Here is a 20,547-nt window from a genome sequence, read left to right as displayed (position 1 = left end):
AGGCCTGGGGGGGGACCCTGAAAAAATGGGAGAAAACACAACCCCCACAATGCCCTTCTCCCTATTTTTCTGCTTTTTTTCTGGACCCTCATATCTCTAACTCTGATAATCCTTAAAGACGCAAGAGGCCTTTTCCAGTTCTGTTGCTGGAGATCTTTTTCACTGGATATTCCAGGGTAGACTTTTGCAATCTGGTGTCCTCTAGATGTTTTGAACTATAATTCCCAACAGCCCCAGCAATGCCATAACAGTCCAACACCTCTCAGGGGCACCAGCTTGGGGAAGGTTGCCCTTGGGATCAAAGCTGCATATCAAGGATGCAATCTCCTGCTGACTTATATGGGTGCTCTATGACACTCACTTTTACTGCTTTCAGATCAGAAAGAGTCAGGCTACAAACTCAAGATGAATAAATACAACTTTTTGTCTTCAAGACACAGTCAGTTAGGAACAGAAAAATGAGTTCAGACAGACATCACCACATTCACTTGACAACATCAGTCTGATGAAACCCTAAACACCTGTTGGGACATGAACTGTTTTCATGAGAGCCAATGATTTCAACAGTCATAGAGACTCTTGCCTGAAGGACACTCTTGAAATTCATGTGGGAGCATTTAAGCACATGGCAAGTGACTCTCTCTAGCCACACAGAATATCAGAGGCTAGTCTGTAGGCCATACAAGAGGGAGGAACCCTAAGGAGCTTGCCTGCATGATCCAAAGGTATTTAGGTTATTGAGCTGGAGCGTAAAGTATGCTGTTATATGCAACTCTTTTGCTACACCGTAGGCACGTCTCTGCAAGGCTGCATCTGTTGGCAGCTAAAGTTGCAATCCAAACCCCACTTATTTGGCTGCAAGCCCTACTGAACTCATGGCAAACACCATTGCCAATCAGGGTGATATCTAATGAGGAATCAGGTATCTACTTGTCTTTCTATCCGTTCCAAGTTTCTCTTTCTTGATCAATGCATAATAAGCCACTGCCAGACCTCTATGTTCCTTGAGAAAATAATAACCAAGGATAATTTTCCACACATACTTACAGTGACTTTTGTTTATTTTGCTGGGATCTAGAAAAGCCAGAGGACCTAGGGGGGGAAGCAGCTGCCAAAACAGGTAGTTCTTTAGAACCCATGACCTTTCTATGAGAGGTGACCGTGACATAATTAACTGCTTGTGGCATCTGACTGCACCCTGCTTACTTCCAACCCACCTGCCACTAGCTCTGGTGATGTTGAATTGGGAGCAGTGCTCAACAAGATGTCCTACTTCTTCATGTAACACAAAGGTGGATTACTTCTTCAAGTGACCTCATGATGGAGACCTTCACCAAATTCACGGGTGGGATTCTACTATCTTTCTCTCAAGGAAGTCAAAACAACATCTCCTCAACTCATTAAACAAAACTAAAAAACCCTACCCTATATTCCCAATCAATATACATATAGGAATATATTTGTTGTTAACATCTATGGGACCACTAGATGAAGGAAGGTTTAGAAGCTTAATAAAATAAACAAACTAGCAAATAGCTCCTTTGTAGTTTGAAAGCTGCTAATGTGATTTCATCTAAACCAACTGGCTGTCTAATGCAAGGGTGGGGCTCACTGTTGGAGAAGATAGGATTCTGGGGACATGAGGGCACACCAAGAAATCTAAACAATCTTAGACAAGTTGGTATATTGCAAGGGTGGGTGCAGTTCAAGTCTGCGGGATCTACAGTGGTACCTCAGGTTAAGTACTAAAATTCGTTCCGGAGGTCTGTACTTAACCTGAAACTGTTCTTAACCTGAAGCACCACTTTAGCTAATGGGGCCTCCTGCTGCCGCCGCACCGCCGGAGCATGATTTCTGTTCTCATCCTGAAGCAAAGTTCTTAACCTGAAGCACTATTTCTGGGTTAGCAGAGTCTGTAACCTGAAGTGTATGTAACCTGAAGCGTATGTAACCCGAGGTACCACTGTACTTTTTTTATTTAAAGGAAAGAACCCAGAGATCTACCAAAGTCAGGTGCAAAAAAGACATGCCTAGAATTAAAGTGTGTGTGTGTGTGTGTAAAGTGTGTGTGGAGGGGAGCTGCAAAGCAGGTAGGAATGGAGCTTACAGTCATTCCACACACAATAATCTGCTCTTGGTTATCCCAAGTTTTCTTCATTTCAGCTGTATAATTTTGGGCAGTGAGGCGTCCCTTTGTCATTGCTATTGATAAACTACTAGGAATCAGAAATCCCCGCAGTCCTGCTGCAGATCACTCAGAGATAGGAACACAAGAAGCTGCTTTATATCAAATCTGACCTTCAGCCTGCCCTATACTGATTGGCAGCAGCTTTCTAGAGTTTCAGGCAGCAAATCTTTCCCGGCCCTACCTGGAGATGCCAGGGATTGAACCTGGAGCCCTCTGCCACTGGGCTACGCCCTTGCCCGACAGATCCCTCTGCCCACCTCTGCTGCAAGGGCTATGTCTTGACCATAAGTCTCCCAGTTATCGAGATAACTTTGAATGGGCTGGTTGCCAAATTTGTTGGGATCTCTTGTACTACTTTTGTTCCCTCACCGTGGCACAAACCCCTGTCGCTCAGCAAAGACGGCTAGTAGGATTGGATTGGAACCACAGGAGTTAATGAGTAGCTTCAGATCCATAGCTTCAGCTTAATATATTCTAAACAAGCAGGGGAGAAGTAAGGTTGGTTACAACAAGAGAGGAAAGGCCAGAACTGTAGGTGTGTCAGGTGGGGAAGATCTGCAGCAGTGAATGCAGCCAAAGAAACAGCACTAGCCTTAATGCAGACATATTTTTAAAAAAACAAGCACAGCAAATATGGTTTCTTTTCCTGACTTATTCACATTTTTCTTGGAGGGCACACAGGAGGTGAGTGTAAATGTTCTGCTCTAAAGCTCTCAATCTCTATTAAAATTCAGGTGTTCAGAATCTCTCTCAGTGCAGATTTAGAGGCAATTCATAATAATTCTGTTGCAAAAACATCTCGAAGGCAACAACTAAAGTGCTGCCACAACATGAGAGAAAGCCAGAACTCTGTTGGCACGGAAGGCAAGATTTTCTGGTATAGTAGAAAAGAACTAATTACTGTAATATTTCTTCCCACAGCCTTGTCTTTCCCCTGCAGACATATTGCCTTTACAGTGTGAGAACTGATCTACCTGTTTTCAAAGCCTCACAGACTCCGCTTAACAAAATGAAGGCTTTTCGTGCTTGACATTTGTGAAAGCCAGTCTATTGTTTGTATAGCTTAGGAAAGATTTGTTGTTCTTTCAGTCAAAGGCAATACTATAAAAATATAGAATGTGTGCAATTACTTACATTGTGTGAAAGAATAATGTTTTTTTGCGGGGGGAGGGGGGTTGTCTTGGTAAAAATTTAGTGGCATCTCTAGTCTCACAACTAAAAGCCATCAATCAAACTCAGTCCATTCAAACTGGGATAATATTTTGTTGCTCTTGTAAAGGATGGTCACTAGTTGGATCTCCACTTTTCTACATTGTCAAGTTTGATGGGACTTTCAGGACAGGACCCCCCCATACTCCTTCTAATAACAAACTCAACAGACTCAACCTGTTTATCTCTTATCTGAAAACCCAGAGCACAAACAGATTCTAATGCAGAGCAATGGATTCCCCATGCTTACCATTTCAAAGTATAAATAATATAAAGGCAACCTAATCTGCTTTTGGTTGCCTTTTGATGTTTAGATATTGAAATACTGGGCCCACTAACTCTTGCTATCCATTACTAGCAGCCTCATACCTGTCATTGCTTGGGAATTCCAAGAAACCCAAGGTCAGCGTAGTTTTGAAATCAGAGCAATTTTGAAAAGTTCAGTCCACCATCTTGATTCAAAATGGCATCCACTTGTATCCAAACATAGTTGGAAACCAGCTCCTTGATCTCAGGACCTGCCATGCCAAAATTTGATGTCCAAATGCATAGTTAACAAACAACTTCTCCCCACCCCACCCCCGCAAAAGTGTAGATGTGAATAGTACACATTCAGGAGATAATTGCACCAAAAAGATATGCCACCAACATTGTCCCTAATGCTAAAAAGTAGCATTATGTTCAAAGTTCACACTCTGATGTTCTATTTCTAATCAGAGACAGTTGTCATTCTATGAAGTATTTATAAGAACCTATGGAGAGCTAATATTCTATTACAATCTTCTATCATCTTATGTTTTTTACTTACGCCCTGGGAGTGTTTCCACAAATAATTCCCATGTCTAAACAAGACTTTACATGGGAAATACCTCTGTGAAAGGCACAAGACTTACCAAGAATTCCTGTATTCTTACATAATTCTTTCTCAAAAGTAAAAAAAGAAAGCAAAGCACTCATCTAAAAAAGATTCTAGGCATTTGGCAGCATAGGAATTTCAAAATCTATTTCCAGGTCTTCATGTATACACAATACTATTTCAATCCTTTCATTTTAGTGGGAGTGGCTTATGTGAGGCACTGCTTTTACAAACTATCTTTAATAAATAAGAAAGGAAACTATATTTCCTCTGAATTCAGACTTGCGTAATTCCCTCTATAAAATGATTTAATTGTGTTTGTAAGAGCAACCATTTATTTAAGAGTGTTGCCTACCCAAAAGTCAAAGTAATGTATATTATAGGTCTATAAAAACACTTATAAGCGTAAAATGATGGGTTTAAAAAGAAAGAAAAAAACTCAGCAAGCCAAACTCTGGCTGTCAAAAGTCAATCTGTACTGGGGAAGGGAAAAAACAGTTCAGTTTTGATAAACAAAGGGACAAGAGAAATTAGACTCTCTTTAAGAAACTAAGGACCAAAGATGAGACTGCTGGCTCAGGCCAATGGCTCGTCTAGTCCAGCATCCTCTTTTCACAGTGTCACCCAGATGCCAGTGTGGAGCCTGCAAACTGGGCAAGGGCACAACAGCTGTCTCCCCACCTGTAATTCCAAGCAACTGGCACTCAGAGGCCTTATAAGTGAAGGCAGTGGCTAGCAGCTGCTGATAGCCCTGCCCTCTGTGAATTGGCTCCCAGTACGTTTACGAGCACAATTCAAAGTGTTGGTGCTGACCTTGAAAGCCCTAAACGGCCTCGGCCCAGTATATCTGAAGGAGCGTCTCCACCTCCATCATTCAGGTCCAGTGCTGAGGGCCTTCTGGCGGTTCCCTCATTGCGAGAAGTGAGGTTACAGGGAACCAGGCAGAGGGCCTTCTCGGTAGTGGCACCTGCCCTGTGGAACACCCTCCCACCAGATGTCAAAGAGAAAAACAACTACCAGGCTTTTAGAAGACATCTGAAGGCAGCTCTGTTTAGGGAAGCTTTTAATGTTTAACAGACTATTGTATTTTAATATTTTGTTATAAGCCACCCAGAGTGGCTGGGGAAACCCAGCCAGATGGGCAGGGTATAAATATATTATTATTATTATTATTATTATTATTATTATTATTATTATTATTAGCCATCCAACTTGGCAGCCATTACTGCCTCCTGTGGGAATGAGTTCCTTGGTTTAACTATTATACTGCATGGGGCTCACGGTAAGAGACTATTCTGCTGCTGTTTTGCTCAGCTTTAATTCACACCAGCATAACATCTTCTGTCATATCTACCTCAACATTACCCACCCAATAAACCCTTCCCTGCCCCCTTATCCTCTACTTTATCAATCCCAGTTTTTGCATATGATCACGAAAAAAAGTCTCATGGTGTTGTTTTGTTTCCACAAGTCCACCTGAATCAAAAATTTATGCCAATGGTGTGGAAAGACTCAGAATGTGAGGCCTGGAGTTCCACTGGCGTTGAGAACTCCTTTGATCCTCCAGGGATGCCTAACTGGTGCCCCTGCAGATGTTGCTGATCTACGCCGCCTATCATCCCTGGTCATGCTGGCTGGGGCTTGTGGGAGCTGTAGTCAACGTACACGGGCAGAACTGACTGTGGACCTCTTCCTATGTTCCTTTCATAGAGTGGGGTACTGCTACACTGTGGATCATTTCTGCATTACTCAGGTAAAAATCAGAATAAGAGAAGGCCTCTTGGAAACATCATCCCAAGTGGAATGGGTCTTCTGGTGCTACCTAACTAATATCAGTAGCAAAACAGGTAACTCTGAGAAAGGTGTCTTGACCAAATTACAGTAGTGTGTGAGGAGTAGGCAGCTTCTCAGCTGGATCGCACACTTTTGTGTCCTGCAGCCACAAACTTTCCTCCAGGATTTAGCCAGCTGTGGTTTCAGAGAGAAACAATTTTAAAATAGCACTTTCATTTGCAATTATCATGTCACCTTGCCACTTAACAGCAAGAGCTGTGCCGCAGGTCTCCGAGAAAGCCTGTTTAAGCACAATTGCAAGTTCAGCACGGCTCTCTCTAACTGACACACAAGACTTCAAGTTAGCTGCTAATGTGTTATTGTCTATTATATAACACTGTCATTTCCCCCCACAATCTATTAATGCACAGAGCTCATTTCCATTTCATTACAGCACTTGCACATCAGATGTGTCCTCTCTTTTCAGCCTCGTGTGCTACAATCTACTGTATTTAACACGGAGGGGAGGGAAGACTGTTGCAACAGGCAAGAAAAGCAAGGTGGCTGGTAAAAATGGACGGGGTTCCATAAAATGATTTGGCAAGTTGTGCAGTGAAAGGGCACATAGGGCATTATTAAGGGATTACATTCAACAAGAGACACAGTTTCCTGGAATGAGGAAACAGGAAGCCTAAAGCCATGGAAATGTAGGCATCAGTATGAAGGAAGAAACTTGGTTCAGTTTCCATTCTAATGCAAACCTATCCAGCTTAAAACTCACACTTCTCTGATTTTTGTGATGCAGTTCTCCAAACAAACAATGTGCTCAAGTAATCATATATTAGGAGAAAGTGTGCAAAAATGTATATGTAAGTGGAAACAACATACAAAAGCACATTATATCTGGGGAAACTGCTAACTGTCCGTTCACAGCTCAGGCTAAGACGTGCAAATTGGGTCAATTTGCACTGGAATTCATAGATATCAAGCATACCTAACCAGTGTTCTGCAAGATGAATTTGGGGAACTGTGGTTTCTTTAAATTATGGTTAGTAAACAAGCCAGGAACAGACCATGGTTTCAGATGCTGGTGTGTTCTCAAATGGTAGTTTAAACAAACAACAGTTGCCCATGTTGACACACCACAAACCACTATGGTTTGTTTAAAAAATGGGAATGTAAACTTTTCATCTCTTCCTCTGGTGCAAGGAGGAGGAGGAGAAGGGTAAGGGTAAGGAGAAGGGAATGGCCCCAAGGTTTGCACAGCTCATTCATGTAACAGGAAACCATGGTTTGCATTATGTCTGACTGGGCAATAGTGAACTAAGAACAATATATTAAATGCTGACAAATTAAAAACAAAAAAATAATTTAGAAGACTAGCACCAGATATTTGTGATAAGAGATGGATGAGTGCTGGTTGGGGGGGGGGGGCGTCTCTAGAAATCACAAGCTAGGCAGTGCTATTGGTATTTCCCTAATGTTCATGATATTTTACTGAGTTAGAACAAGAAGATGGATCCCTGCCCCAAGGAGATTGCAACCTACTGTACACTTTGAGACAGGACAGGCAATAGAAGAAGGGGAGGGTAAGAAAAGGCAGGCAAAGGTTAACAAGGGATGACTATGCACACTATCAAGGTTTGTGTACTTGGGATTAAGCAGAGTATCAGTAGAGGATGGGGGATTGGGCCAAAGGCTGCACAGGAAGGAGTGGGTTTTATACCATTCTTTCCCACTGTAACACTCTAGCAACAGGCAAGATAAGTGATGTGGGCGCTTATGTCTTGTGCTGTTGTCCAGAGCCTGCAAACAAGGATCATGGATGAAGGGACCTGCAGTCCAGAACACCTGGGAGTGCAGAGAGGGGAAAGGATGCCCTATCCAGTTTTGTCCTCATCCATTAACTCCTAAGAGTTTCAACATTATATAGCTCAGCTGGTCACTCCTGTCCATAAAGGAAGGCAAAGGCAGACGGTAGTGAGAAGTAGGGAGGACAGAAAGGAAGGAATTCTGCCCAAGCTTCTATTGCTGCTCATACAGTGGATTGCTGAAGAGCTGGTGAGAATCAGTACTGTGCTCGATGGACCAATGGTGTGAGGCAGCTTCCCATGTAGCCACTAGCACAAAGACCAAATGCCAACTCTCTGATATAAAACCCCCCCTCCAGTTTCAAGCCACAGTGAGTAAATTAAATCGGCCACTCCTCTGTTTACTCTAAGTCAGTAACATGCACCCACGTATTTCCGTAATGAAACACACACACAGCTACAGAACTAAAGCCAAAACACGAAGAAAAAAGAGGTCCCAGTCCCTAAGACATTTATTATCAAAATCACTGACAAAGCCATGCAGGCATGCTTTTTGACAGGATCACAGTGTCTCTCTCTCTCTCTCTCTCTCTCTCTCTCTCTCTCTCTCTCTCTCTCTCCACATACACACACACCAAATCCTCAATATATCAAAGCAAATTTCTTGCCTGTTCCTGACTTGGTTCTTCTGCCCGCTGCAACCATGTACATGTGTAAAGCCTAAGGTGTGGCTGGTGACAAGACTACTATCACCCTTTCCCTTCCTATTGCAATGTTGTTTCAAAACCCCTCTGCCCAAGGTCACAAGTCATACACAATTGTCCTCCTCCTCCTTAAATATACTATTACAAATCAGATGGGTGTGGGAAGAACAAGGAGAACACCACTTTGCAGAACCTCTGCCTACCATATTATTATTATTATTATTATTATTATTATTATTATTATTATTATTATTATTATTATTATTATTAACTTATTTAACATCTGTATTCTGAAAGAGGGATGTGAGACAGAAAGAACAACACTCCAGCTGTCGACAAAAGGGTTTCCATTCTTATACTAAAGAGTAACATGTTGGGTGTGATTGTTAGTAATCTCATCATTTTTAACATTCATTACAAATGTCTTTTTTCTGCCACTCTCAATTTTCCTCATGATTGCCAAAGTGGAATCTATTTCAACTTGCTCTTTAAAGGGGGAAACATAACTCTATGCTTAACGACCGATTTACTCTCATGTAGCACTAATACTGAGTCTGACTCCAAGCTAATAATAAAAATTTGTTTTGGTTTCTGGCTTAATATGCTGCCTCTGTTTGTTTACCAGTTTGGCAGTGGACTGCACATCAGCCTCCTTCACCTTCACATATGAATGGCACCATTCTTGGTTCTAGTTTTTGGTCACACTAGAGCACTGATAGCCAACATGGGATACTTCAGATGTTGTTGGGGTTCCCAATTCTCATCATCCCAGCCAGTATGCCTACTGGTTAAGCATGACTGGAGCTGGAGTCCAGCAATGCCTAGAATGCAGCACACTGGCTACCCTTGCAGTAGGGAATGCAGGAGTTTTAGAAAGTGACCTTTCCCAATATGGACTCTGGCTTGGAGCAAATATGCCTGAATCTTGTCAACCAAGTAAACTTCCCTCTGAGCCTGTGAAGAAAAGCAGGCACTCCCACCCACCCAAAATTTGACAGCTTCAAAAAGAAGAAAAGGACAGTGGAATTATCTGGAAAGTACAGGGACTGCAGTTGCGTTCTTTAATTACTGCATCTATTATTAGCACGCAAAGGCAATATATCAGGCATTTTAAGGTAGGGATTATGTAAGAGAATAGAAGACTTCTGAAAGAACATCACTTTTATGTTTTCAGTGACGTTGGCAAGAAATGAGGACCTGTAATTCTAACAGCATCAAACTGACAAGAAAGAAAACAGGACATTTCCCTGGGAGCTTTTGCAAAATAGATCCACTCTGGGCGCGAGTGGGCAGATTTTATACTGGCAGTTGGCTAAGTTCTCCTCTGGCTCATCATCTTGGCAGACTGTGCAGGGGAAAGGAAGTGGTTTGTTTCTCTCCTAAGGGAAAGATTCCAAATTTCAACCTTTGGTCCTATGTTGTAGGAACACACACAGTATGAGCCAATGAGGAAGCCTACTTGACTGCAGGGTAAAATGTTATGAGAGCCCATCCAATGCCAACAGTTTCTGGAATTAAATAAGGCATTCCCATACTTTTTTCACATCAGTTTCTCTACAAGGAATCTCCCATCACGTGCTGTACTTTATAATGACATTCAAAGCCATAGTTTTACCATCTAACAGTGCAATCCTATGCATCCCTGCTCAGAAGTATGACCCGTCGAAGTTAATGGGCATAGGATTGCAGTATTAAAATAGCATGTATGAAAAGGATTTGAGTTTTACAGCCTGGTTTACTTTCTAGCAAACATGTTGAGGATCATAAAAGAAACCTGCAATGCTAGACATATATTTATTTGAAAGTAAGTTCCATAGAAACAGGTGGGTTCTATTTCTGCTTAAACATGGAAAGGGTTAGGCTGTCAAGTGTCCTTTTTCACAGGAAAAGAAAGCAATTGAAATGAAACAAGGTAGATTATAGAAAAAACATTTAAAATCAATTGAAAATTCTTTAACAGTGAATCTGACTGCAATTATTTTCCTAACTGCATACAATTTTCCTTCTTACATACCATGAAATATCAAATACACAAACCAGAGTTTTCACGCTAAATAGATTTATAGATCAGACTTTGCACATGCTGCTAGAAAGACTGCCATATAGATTAATTTTACTGATGTATTTACTCCATTTCTGCATCTCCCAGTCACTGAAGTGACTCCAATCACGACTTCCACAGTGAGTATACTGGTTGAGTCAGTATATGAAATACATTTCAGAGGTGGAAAAGAGGTGGGTTCAAGGGATGGATGTCTGAGGTTTTGCAAAAAGAAGAAGAAGTCTTGAAACCTTGGTGGTGATGAATGATGAATAAATCGACCTACCTATCTACTGACTGATCTTATAAAGAATGTGTCAGAAAGTTAGTAATCAGCATAAGATTACTAAGGGCAAATAAGCTTCCCCGAAAGACAACTAGTCCACCATTATAACTCTTCTCCTGAAATGCAGAGGTGTAAGAGGGAGGGTTGGGAAGGTTCTAAGGTGCAGACTCATTTTGCAACGGGCAGTGACAAGCCCCAACTGTCTTAGGTGTTATCCTTTGTGATCTGTCTGACCTAGAATGCCAGCTCAAGGCTTATGTAACATGCCGAATTCCCGTCTGATGCAGAAGGGTGTGGAAAGAGCTCCCAAAGAATGTATATTTGAAAGCCACTGCTTTAGAACCTGACGGCTACAGTGTGATAAGTAGTGTGCAGGATAGTTATTATATTCTAAACTTTTCAGCTTGTAGGCCTCAAATATTAACTGAGCTAGACATCAATTCCCTTCTCCTGCCTTATTCTTGGCATTTGGGAAAGTGGGGTTGTGCCTTATACAAAATCAGAGCATCACTTTGTCCAGTTTAGTATTGTCCACAGTGACAGGATGCGGCTCTCAGATGGGAATCTTCTGCAGCCCTTTTTGGAGATGCCCAGAACATAGGACTTTCTACACACAAATCATGTGCCCTATCACTGAGCTACGGTCCATCTTCTTTGCAATAGACCTGACCCTTTGAATTCAGAATAACCAGCCTCTGATCTTGAGATAGGATATGCTGACCTTAAGACATGGCAGGGTCAACATAGGAACCAATACTCCAAGATGCAGTATTGTTCCAAGATTTCCCACACTAGTTCCCCCAAACTAGATCTCCCCACTAGTGTCTCGCTTAGCGAAGGGCCAAACAAGGACCAAGAGAGGCATCTAAGCTGAGATACCCTGGCTCTGCAGGGACTATCCATGCTAAGAAAAACAGTACAGTTCAGGAGCAAACAGAAAGGAAACCTTCCCTTCTCTTACATTTCAGTTTTGTTTCAGAGACTGAGCTCTTTTTGACGTATAATATCCAAAAAGGAATTAGAAATTGCTTCTTTGGAATCCAAGGGTGGGGCACTGATTAGATGGAGCTGGCTGCTTCCCGTCAATGATGAACATTTGAATGTGAGAGGACAGGCAGACAAAGGAGGCGGACTTTCCACGAAGTGCTTATTAAATCATGTTTTCAGCTTGGCTCAGAAAAGTTATACAGCATACAATATTTACAGTTTATACGGAGCATGTTTCATTCCACAACCTTTCAAAATACCCCGAAGTGCAAGCTCCCAAGCACCACCCAGCATTAGTAAGATCATAGCTTGGTGAAAAGATAGAGGTTTTCTTGTTTGCTTAAAGGACTGTGCCCATTTCAAATTCTGACAAGCATGACTCCAAATATGAAAGGTGACTAAAGGAAGCTACAGTGTCTGACTCAAAGGGGATTAAACACTGATTTGTGCTAGTCCTAGTTACCGAATTATTTCCTGCAGGAATTCAGTAGTAAGAGAGAGTGTTGCTATTGTTCTGTTGAGTTTCCTGTTAAGGAAGTCTTTTGCTTACTGTTTCTTTCCTGTTATTATATTTTGGATCTGTCTGAGAACAGGAGAAGAGAAAGCACAGCGGAGAACAGCCACAGTAGATATTCTTCTTTAAAGGAAGCCCCCCCCCTTTTTGGCAACAACAACAACTGAGACTTGTGACACCTAAAACACTAACAAATTGACTGTGGCATAAACTTTCACAGGCTATTAGAAACCACATCACTACAGGCACCTGACAATTGCCCATCCAAAGTGGCTTACAGTAATAAGAACAACAGCAACAAAATGCAAACAGTGCTTCAAACAGCTCATCCCATCTCAAAATCAAGAGCCAGTAAAGCATAATTAAAAATAGCCACAGTCCATCCAATAAGCATCTTTGCCGGAAGGCCAGTTGAAAAAGAAAAGTCTTCAAGGCCTTCTAAAAACCACACAATGGAAGTGTGCATTCCAAAACTGCAGGGAGGCATGGGGTCACCAAATGAAAGGCCCTCTCCTTTTAGTGATAGATTCTAGTGGTGGACAAAAATGCCCCCCAAATCTCTCTTTTTGCCCTAGGAAAGAAACGGATAGTGATGCAAATAGCAGCTTCTGGACAAAAAGCAGCTGGGGGAAGCTATTTCCATCCACTCTCCCTACCTCTGTGCCACATTGCCCATCTGGATTGCACCTCTCACAGCTCCTTTTTTTAAAAAACAATGACAGCAAAAACACCCAACAGGCAAATGTGAAGACATGTTTAATGCCAATGAACATTGGTGGTGATATGCCTCTGACTCCCAGTTGTTGAGGAGCACAGGCAGGGAGAGTGTCATGGCGCCAATATCCTGCTTGTGGCCTACCCCAAAGCATTATTTAATTGTCTATGCAGTCTGACCCTCAGGTTCATGCCATAAAGCCCTGACAGTAAGTTCAGAGCAGGAAAAAGGAAATGCTTCTTCACACAACATCAAATTAACTGATGGACCTTACTCTCCTCAGCATCCTAGGCTTGAACACAAGCTGAAATGGCCTTTGAAAAAAAGAGCATGCAAAGTCAGACACAGTAACTTGTGGGCTCTTCATTCAGTTATGTAGTTTGGGCAGCCTGGGTGGTGACTTAAGGATTTCACAGTAATACACAAACCATTACACACTGTGAGCCGTCACTAGCCATAAAACATAATGCTAAGCATCTCAGTGAAGTTTGGCAGCATAATTGTTTGCAGAAGAACCTAAGAATGGACCAGATAACTCTGGTCAAATTGTAACGCGGCATAGATGCCTGCTATGTCTCCCTTCCTCCCTATTTCTTATGTAGATTGATATGACCAAGTCTCTCTTTAAAATCACAGCTTCGTCAACCAAAAAGTTCACCTGCCTTCAAGCCAAAGGACGCACAATGATGGGAAGCTGACAACCTTACCCATCACAATGGCTGCTTTTTAACAGAATGCTCCTCTCAGAACAAGCCAGGACAGACCAAAGAGTAGAAAGGCTGTGAATGTACTAGTCCTCACCTCCAACCTCTTGGACAAAACGGCAAAACAACATTGTCAAGCATCAAGCATCTAATTTATCTGTTTTCTTTTTTTTAATTGGGATTGTGGAAGCCTAGGCTGCTTTAGAAATTGCTATATCATGCTGGGGGTGATAATCTTATGTACATGTATATTGTTTTGCCACCTTTTCTGATATCAGTGGTTTGATGCTGATCCCTGCTTTCCAGCAGATAAGTGACTGACAGAAAAATCAGGCCCAATTCTTACAATTCATTCTATTATATTGAAACTCTCTGATGGGCATTCAGGGGTTTTGGCCACAATCCAGAGACTCACCCACACCTTTTTTGTGGATATATCCTGATTTCTTTCAGTTTCCTTTTAGAATATCTCCTCAATGAACCCCTAAACCATTTCTTAAACCTCCCTGAGTTTCTTTTTAAAAGGGGTTGGGGGGTTGGGGTGCAAACATTAAAATGGGGCAGCCAAGGAGGTGTGTTCAGGTAAATCAGGGGTCAGGAAGGTTTAGCGCAGCATGTGAATGGGCAGCTCGGTTCAGGGGAGGCTCATGGGCCGGTCAAACGACCTCCGCGGGCTGCTTCCGGCCCATGGGCCTTAGGTTGCTGACCCCTGAGGTAAATGGAAAATTTCCCATTTTAAAAGCTTCTGTGCCAAATTCTTTGGAGTTCATGAGAGAGGCACCACTAATTATAAGAATGACTCCAGTAAGCTCTGTCAAAATTGGTGAGCGTACTTTGGGTATACATTTTCTCAATAGTAGCATTTCAGAGTCACAGTTTTAGTTTTTCCCAACATCAGAAGTCTGGAATTCTGAAGCCTAGCTCTTGAGCTGTAACACTCTTTTATTTTGCTTGCTGTGTTTCCTTGTCCAAAGGAATTTACTGCAAAGAAGCTTTTCTGGCAGGAAAAGGGGTTTCCTCCTCCTCTCCTTCCCTTATCTCTGCCCTTATATGACATCTACACAGATCTGTTTTCTGCCTTCAAAGACATTTTGCCTCCGTGGCTGAGACAGTGCATGGTGGAGTAAGATTTCACAGCAATGGGTCCATTTTTACGTGGACATTCAAGATCAAAATATGCAGCTTGGTTGAGACTGTCTAACTGGGATCTTTTATTAAAAGCAAGCTTTCTGCAACAGTCATTCTGAAATTCAAACAAGCCAAAGGTCATGATGACATGTTTCCTTGGGAGCTCAGCTAAAACCATCCTACAAAACTTTCAGCCTGGTCATGTGAATGTTTACTCAGAAGTGTGGGTGGACAGATCAGTCTATTTCCAGTCTTTGTCCATTTTGCATGTGTTCATTCAAAAGTGCATTCTGTCCTCTTACCACACCAGTCTGCATTTCACAGAATCATAGAATTGTTGAGTTGGAAGGGACCCTGAGGATCATCTAGTCCAACCCCCCTGTAATTTATTAAACTTTTGAATGCATTTTCTCCTAAAATTCACATTTTAAATGCATTTTGGTATTTTTTAGAAGAGAAGTACACAGCGGGTGGCACTGTGGTCTAAATCACTGAGCCTCTTGGACTTGCCAATCAGATGGTCAGCGGTTCAAATCCTCGCAACGGGGTGAGCTCCCGTTCCTCTGTCCCAGCTCCTGCCAACCTAGCAGTTCGAAAGCATACCAGAACAAGTAAATAAATAGGTACCGCTGCTGCAGGAAGGTAAATGGCTTTTCTGTGCACTCTGGCTTCCGTCACAGTGTCCCATAGTACCACAAGCGGTTCAGTTATGCTGGCCACATGACCTGGAAAAACTGTCTGTGGACAAACGCCAGCTCCCTCAGCCTGAAAGTGTAGATGAGCGCCGCAACCCCATAGTCAAATTTGACTGGACTTAACCACCCAGCGGTCCTTCACCTTTTTACCTTTATTAGTTCAGGAGGTCCAAAAAATGCACAGCAAACAAAACCATCACACATTCCTACCTAGAAGAAAACCCCACTGATTTTGGTGAAACATAATGATAGGGGAGTACATAGACGGTTGCAAACAATGTTTATCATCAAATGTTAAAGGAACCTTGTGATTATCAAGAAATCTATATATGGCTTGCATGTTACTTTGTCAGTTTCCATCAGGAAGACAAAGAGGAGCAAATAATGTAGTAATGAATGAGGCATTTCCATGAAAGGTGCTGTCATGTCCCTCCAAAGGACACTGTTAAGCTTTCTGAGCACAGGATGATTTTATGTATAAAAATATGGATTTTGTTTATGTTATATACTGGAATGCTAGGTTTTAAGCCAGGCTAATGTAAATCCATTCATTCCATTTCCATGTTGTGATATATTTCATATTTATTTATTACATGTGCCCTGTTCTTCCTCTAAGGATGTCAAGCAGTTTATCAAAGAGGTTCCAGAAAGCCTGGCGGCTTACAGAGCCAGATCTGTTCAACTTCAGCAGCAGACCTGGATCCTGTCTTTGCAAACGATTCTCCAGATCCAAGTAATAAATAGTAATGCTTATATATTGATTTCAACATTGCAGAATGTTTTGACACCCTCTCACTCTCAAAAGAGTAACGTTTTCAGAACCTGAAAACTTCAACTGCGAAATCCAATTCTGAGGCAAAATGAACAGTACTATACAGTGGTACCTCGGGTTAAGAACTTAATTCGTTCTGGAGGTCTGTTCTTAACCTGAAACTGTTCTTAACCTGAAGCACCACTTTAGCTAATGGGGCCTTCCGCTGCTGCTGCGCTGCCGGAGCACGATTTCTGTTCTCATCCTGAAGCAAAGTTCTTAACCCAAGGTACTATTTCTGGGTTAGCGCAGTCTGTAACCGAGGTACCACTGTACTTGTCAAAGAGCTATAGTGGAATAGATAGGTGGCAAGAGTGCATGGTGACATGTGCAGCTCTTAGGTTTCAGATTCTCTTCCACCAGGCTAAAATCCTACACACAGTTTCCTGGGAGCAAGTATCATTGAATTCAGTGGGGTTGGCTTCCAAGTAGAGATGCACAGGGGTGCACTGTAAATCAGGTGCAAAATATCAAGAAGTTTCACCAAACATTGAGTGATAAAGTACAACAAATCAGATGCTCTGGCTTACAATTGGCCCATGAGCTGGGGATAAGAGATGGTACAGGCAATTTTTCAGTAACCATGAAAAAAACGTTGTTGCTCTTGTTCATTATGATGCATAGAGCACCATCAATCTGAATGGAGCTTTTCAAAAACAAAAGGGCAGGTCCACGGCAGAGGAGCTTACAAACGAAAATTTGAGACTGGGGAGTCAACAGAGGAAAAGAAAGGAAAGATTTGCCAGAGGCTGATGAACACTGTATGAGGCTTTGTTGGTTACAGCAGATCCCCAGTGAAAAGAGTGGGATGTCTTTAAATAAACACACATAGACTTCCTCTCCCTTAAAGAGTTGTCCATACATCTGAGGAAGCTTGGGCTGTGTGTGCACTATACCTTTAAAGCACATTCGAAGCACATTCCCCCCCCAAAGAATTCTGGGTACCGTAGTTGACGCCTCACAGAGCTGCAACTTCCAGAACCCCTTAACAAACTACAGTGACCATAATTCTTTGAGGAGGGGAGAGAAATGTGCTTTGAATGTGCTTTAAAGGTGTAGTGCGCAGCATTGGAGAGGAAGGGAGTGGGAGAGGAGAAAACCAGTGAAGATGAGCCGAGTACCGCAGACGGCCTTTCCTTTTTTGACTGCATGCCACGGTGTTTTTCTCAAACGAAGCACAACTAGCAGCCAATTATTCTGCAGACTTAATGCTCACGGCACCAAGTCCCAGCTGATAGGAGCATGGCAAGCCTGTCTCCACCACTGAGCAATATGTTTGTGCACTCAAGAAGTCCCTTGAAACCGTGCAATCAGGGCTCCGTTACGCAGCTGCCGCTATCAGACAAACAGATGCCGAGTTGTGAGCTTCGCATATAACCAAGTCTATTTTGTTCTTCCCTTAATTGTACCCGTTCTCCTCCTCCTCGCAATAATTAATGCCTCTCCCCCCTCCCTACACCATCACGCCCGCTACTATACTTAACTGGCTCTGCCAGCCTATGGTATCTGAAAGAATGGCACATTTTCCTCTAAAAATAATCAGCTCCTTTCAGCTGTAGCACAAAACAAATTAGAATTTAAGCAGCACAGACTGTTGCCAACCACAATGGGCAGCACAAAGAAAGGCATACATAATCTGCTTGGTGCCTTTCCTGCAATAGTACTACTTCGGCGTGTACCGTAATGAAAGATAAATGCCTTTTATCTTCATGAATGAATGAATGAATGAATGCACGCACGCTCAAGGTCAGAAAGGACAAGATGACTCTCTCCAGCACAACCCAGGGAACTCAAATGCATAGGTTGGAAGTCTTCGCCTCTCCTTGATCTATAATGGGTCTGCAATGCCCCAGGCCTTAATAACAGTTGCCATGCCTCTCTTACATCTAAAGGGATATGGCGGGAAACTCCACCCGTACTGGAACACTGCTAACAGGTTACAGCAGGCTTCCTCAACCTGGTGCCCTCTAGAGGCTTTGGACTACAACTCCCATCATTCCTAATCATGCTGGCTGGGAGTTGTAGGCCAAAACATTTGGAAGGTCCCAAGGTTGGGGAAGGATGAACTAGCTCAGCGATCGTCAAACTTTGCTCTCCAGCTGTTTTGGGACTACAATTCTCATCACCCTGACCACTGGTCCTGTCAGCTAGGGATGATGGGAGTTGTAGTCCCAAAACAGCTGGAGGGCCAAGTTTGGCCATCACTGAATTAGCTCAACCCCTTTCTGTAACACCCGAGGGGATATTACCAACACCTTTTGAGTCTGTGGTAGTGGGAGGTTGGCTCACTCGCTGGATCATCACCTTGCCATGATGAGTGGGCTTGCATGTTCCTATGATCCTTGTGAGCAAAGCCGTCGGGAGTCTCGTACTCCAAGTAGGGTCACCCAAGGTGGCAAGGTCAAGGGGGAGAAGCTAGACAAAGAAGGATCCAAGAAGTCCTCAACGGCAGAACAGGTGGAAGATAACAAAAAGGAAAGAAAAAGGGAAAGTGCTGCACCAACAAGCACAAAACAACCCCTCTACAGCGCCACAAATCCAACTTAATGGTGTAATGTTGGAAAGTGTTGATCACTTCTCCTACCTGGGCAGTTATCTTTCCACATGGTCCGACATTGATGCCAAAATACAGCATCACCTGAGCTATGCAAATACAGCTTTCTTGAAGTGCAGAGTGTTCAAGGACTGGGACATTCGTGGGGAAACCAAAGCGCTCGTTTACAAAGCTATTGCACTACCAACCTTACTGTACGCTTGTGAAACACAGACCACTTATAAACGCCATCTCCAACTCCGTGAAAGATTCCATCAACGGTGTCTTCAAAAATGTTTACATATCACTTAGGAAGACAGGCGAACTAATGCCAGTGTACTGGAAGAAGCAAAAGTCAACAGTGTTGAAGCAATGATTCTTCAACAACAGCTTCGTTGGTCATGTTGTTCGGGTGCCTGATGATTGTCTTCCAAAACAACAACGCTATTCTAAACTTAAAAATGGCAAGCTTCATGCTGGTGGTCAACAAAAGAGGTTCAAAGACTCTCTCAAGGCAAATCTTTAAAAATGTAGTATAAACGCTGACAATTGGGAAACAATGGCCTGTGAGTGCTCCAATTGGAGAACAGCCTTTACCAAAGGTGTCATGGACTTGGAAGACGCTCAATCTCAGACAAAAGGGAGAAACATGCTAAGAGGAAGGCACATTTGGCAAACCCCCACCATGATCAGCTCCTGCCCAGAAACCTATGTCCCCACTGTGGAAGGACGTGTGGATCCAGAATTGGCCTCCACAGTCACTTACGGACTCACCATTAAGACCATGTTCATGGAAGACCATCTTACTTGGCTATGAGTGATCACCAAAGAAGAAAGAAGCGGGAGGTTGGGCTAGATGACTCTTGATGTCCCTTCCAGCCTACAATTATATGCTTCTATGAGTTCCATGATGGAAGAAAGGTGGGAAATAAAGAAGTGTGCAACAGCTAATCAAGGGGTGTAGTTGGACTCTATCAGCACCAACCAGCAGAGATGATGGGTGTTGCCGTCCAGTAACTGCCAGCAGGCTTCTGGTCCTTATTATCTTGGGCACCAGCCACCTTTAGCTTGGTCCTGTGGCTGGCTTGCAAAGATAGTCACTCATCTGTGGTGAGTATGGATTGCTTCCAAGTGAATGAGCAGGAAATTGTGTATTTTTGTTGTTGTTGTTGTTGTTTGTAAACTGGGAGAAGGTTGGATCTTCCTCCCATTGCCTCCTTCCCCTACCTCTCAAGTTATTGATGACTTATACTGGTTTGTGTTGGCAGGCTGAATAGTTAAGATGTATGAGCACTTTTTGTAGGCTTATTTAGAGGCTGATTTTAAAAGAAAAGTCTCTCTCTCTCTATTGTTTTGACCTTTACAAAATGAAAAATAGAATGACAGATTTCAGATGAATAAGCCCTCCAGTCCAGAAACCCAGTGGATGTTCCCACTGCCTTGCTTGTACCGAATCTCCAATATAAACAAACAGTTTCTGAATGCTGCTCCAAAGTGGAAAATCACTGAGAATGTTATAGCCGCTTTGCACATAAGGGATATCCTGGAATCGTAATGGGCTCCCTATTGAAAGAGGTTAAGCTGCTGTTTTT

At 42.7% G+C, this 20,547-nt stretch overlaps 1 protein-coding gene across 4 annotated transcripts in view; it reads right to left on the bottom strand.

Annotated features, from left to right (window-relative positions):
- Nucleotides 1-20,547, bottom strand: part of OSBPL5 (oxysterol binding protein like 5) — a 173,931-nt gene that overhangs the window by 76,559 nt on the left and 76,825 nt on the right. The window contains exon 1 of one of the 4 annotated variants that reach the window (XM_077931251.1): nucleotides 19,730-19,756. The exons of the other annotated variants lie outside the window; for them this stretch is intronic. Within the exon in view, the coding sequence (XP_077787377.1) occupies nucleotides 19,730-19,747 (18 nt within the window). The 5' untranslated portion in view covers nucleotides 19,748-19,756. Of the gene's footprint in view, nucleotides 1-19,729; nucleotides 19,757-20,547 lie in introns of those variants that run through there. 4 annotated transcript variants of the gene reach the window in all.

The sequence above is a fragment of the Podarcis muralis genome, chromosome 1, assembly GCF_964188315.1.
Source record: "Podarcis muralis chromosome 1, rPodMur119.hap1.1, whole genome shotgun sequence".
NCBI lineage: Eukaryota > Metazoa > Chordata > Lepidosauria > Squamata > Lacertidae > Podarcis > Podarcis muralis.
The sequence above is the reverse complement of the archived record's forward strand: the minus strand, read 5'-3'. Positions and strand labels throughout refer to the sequence as shown.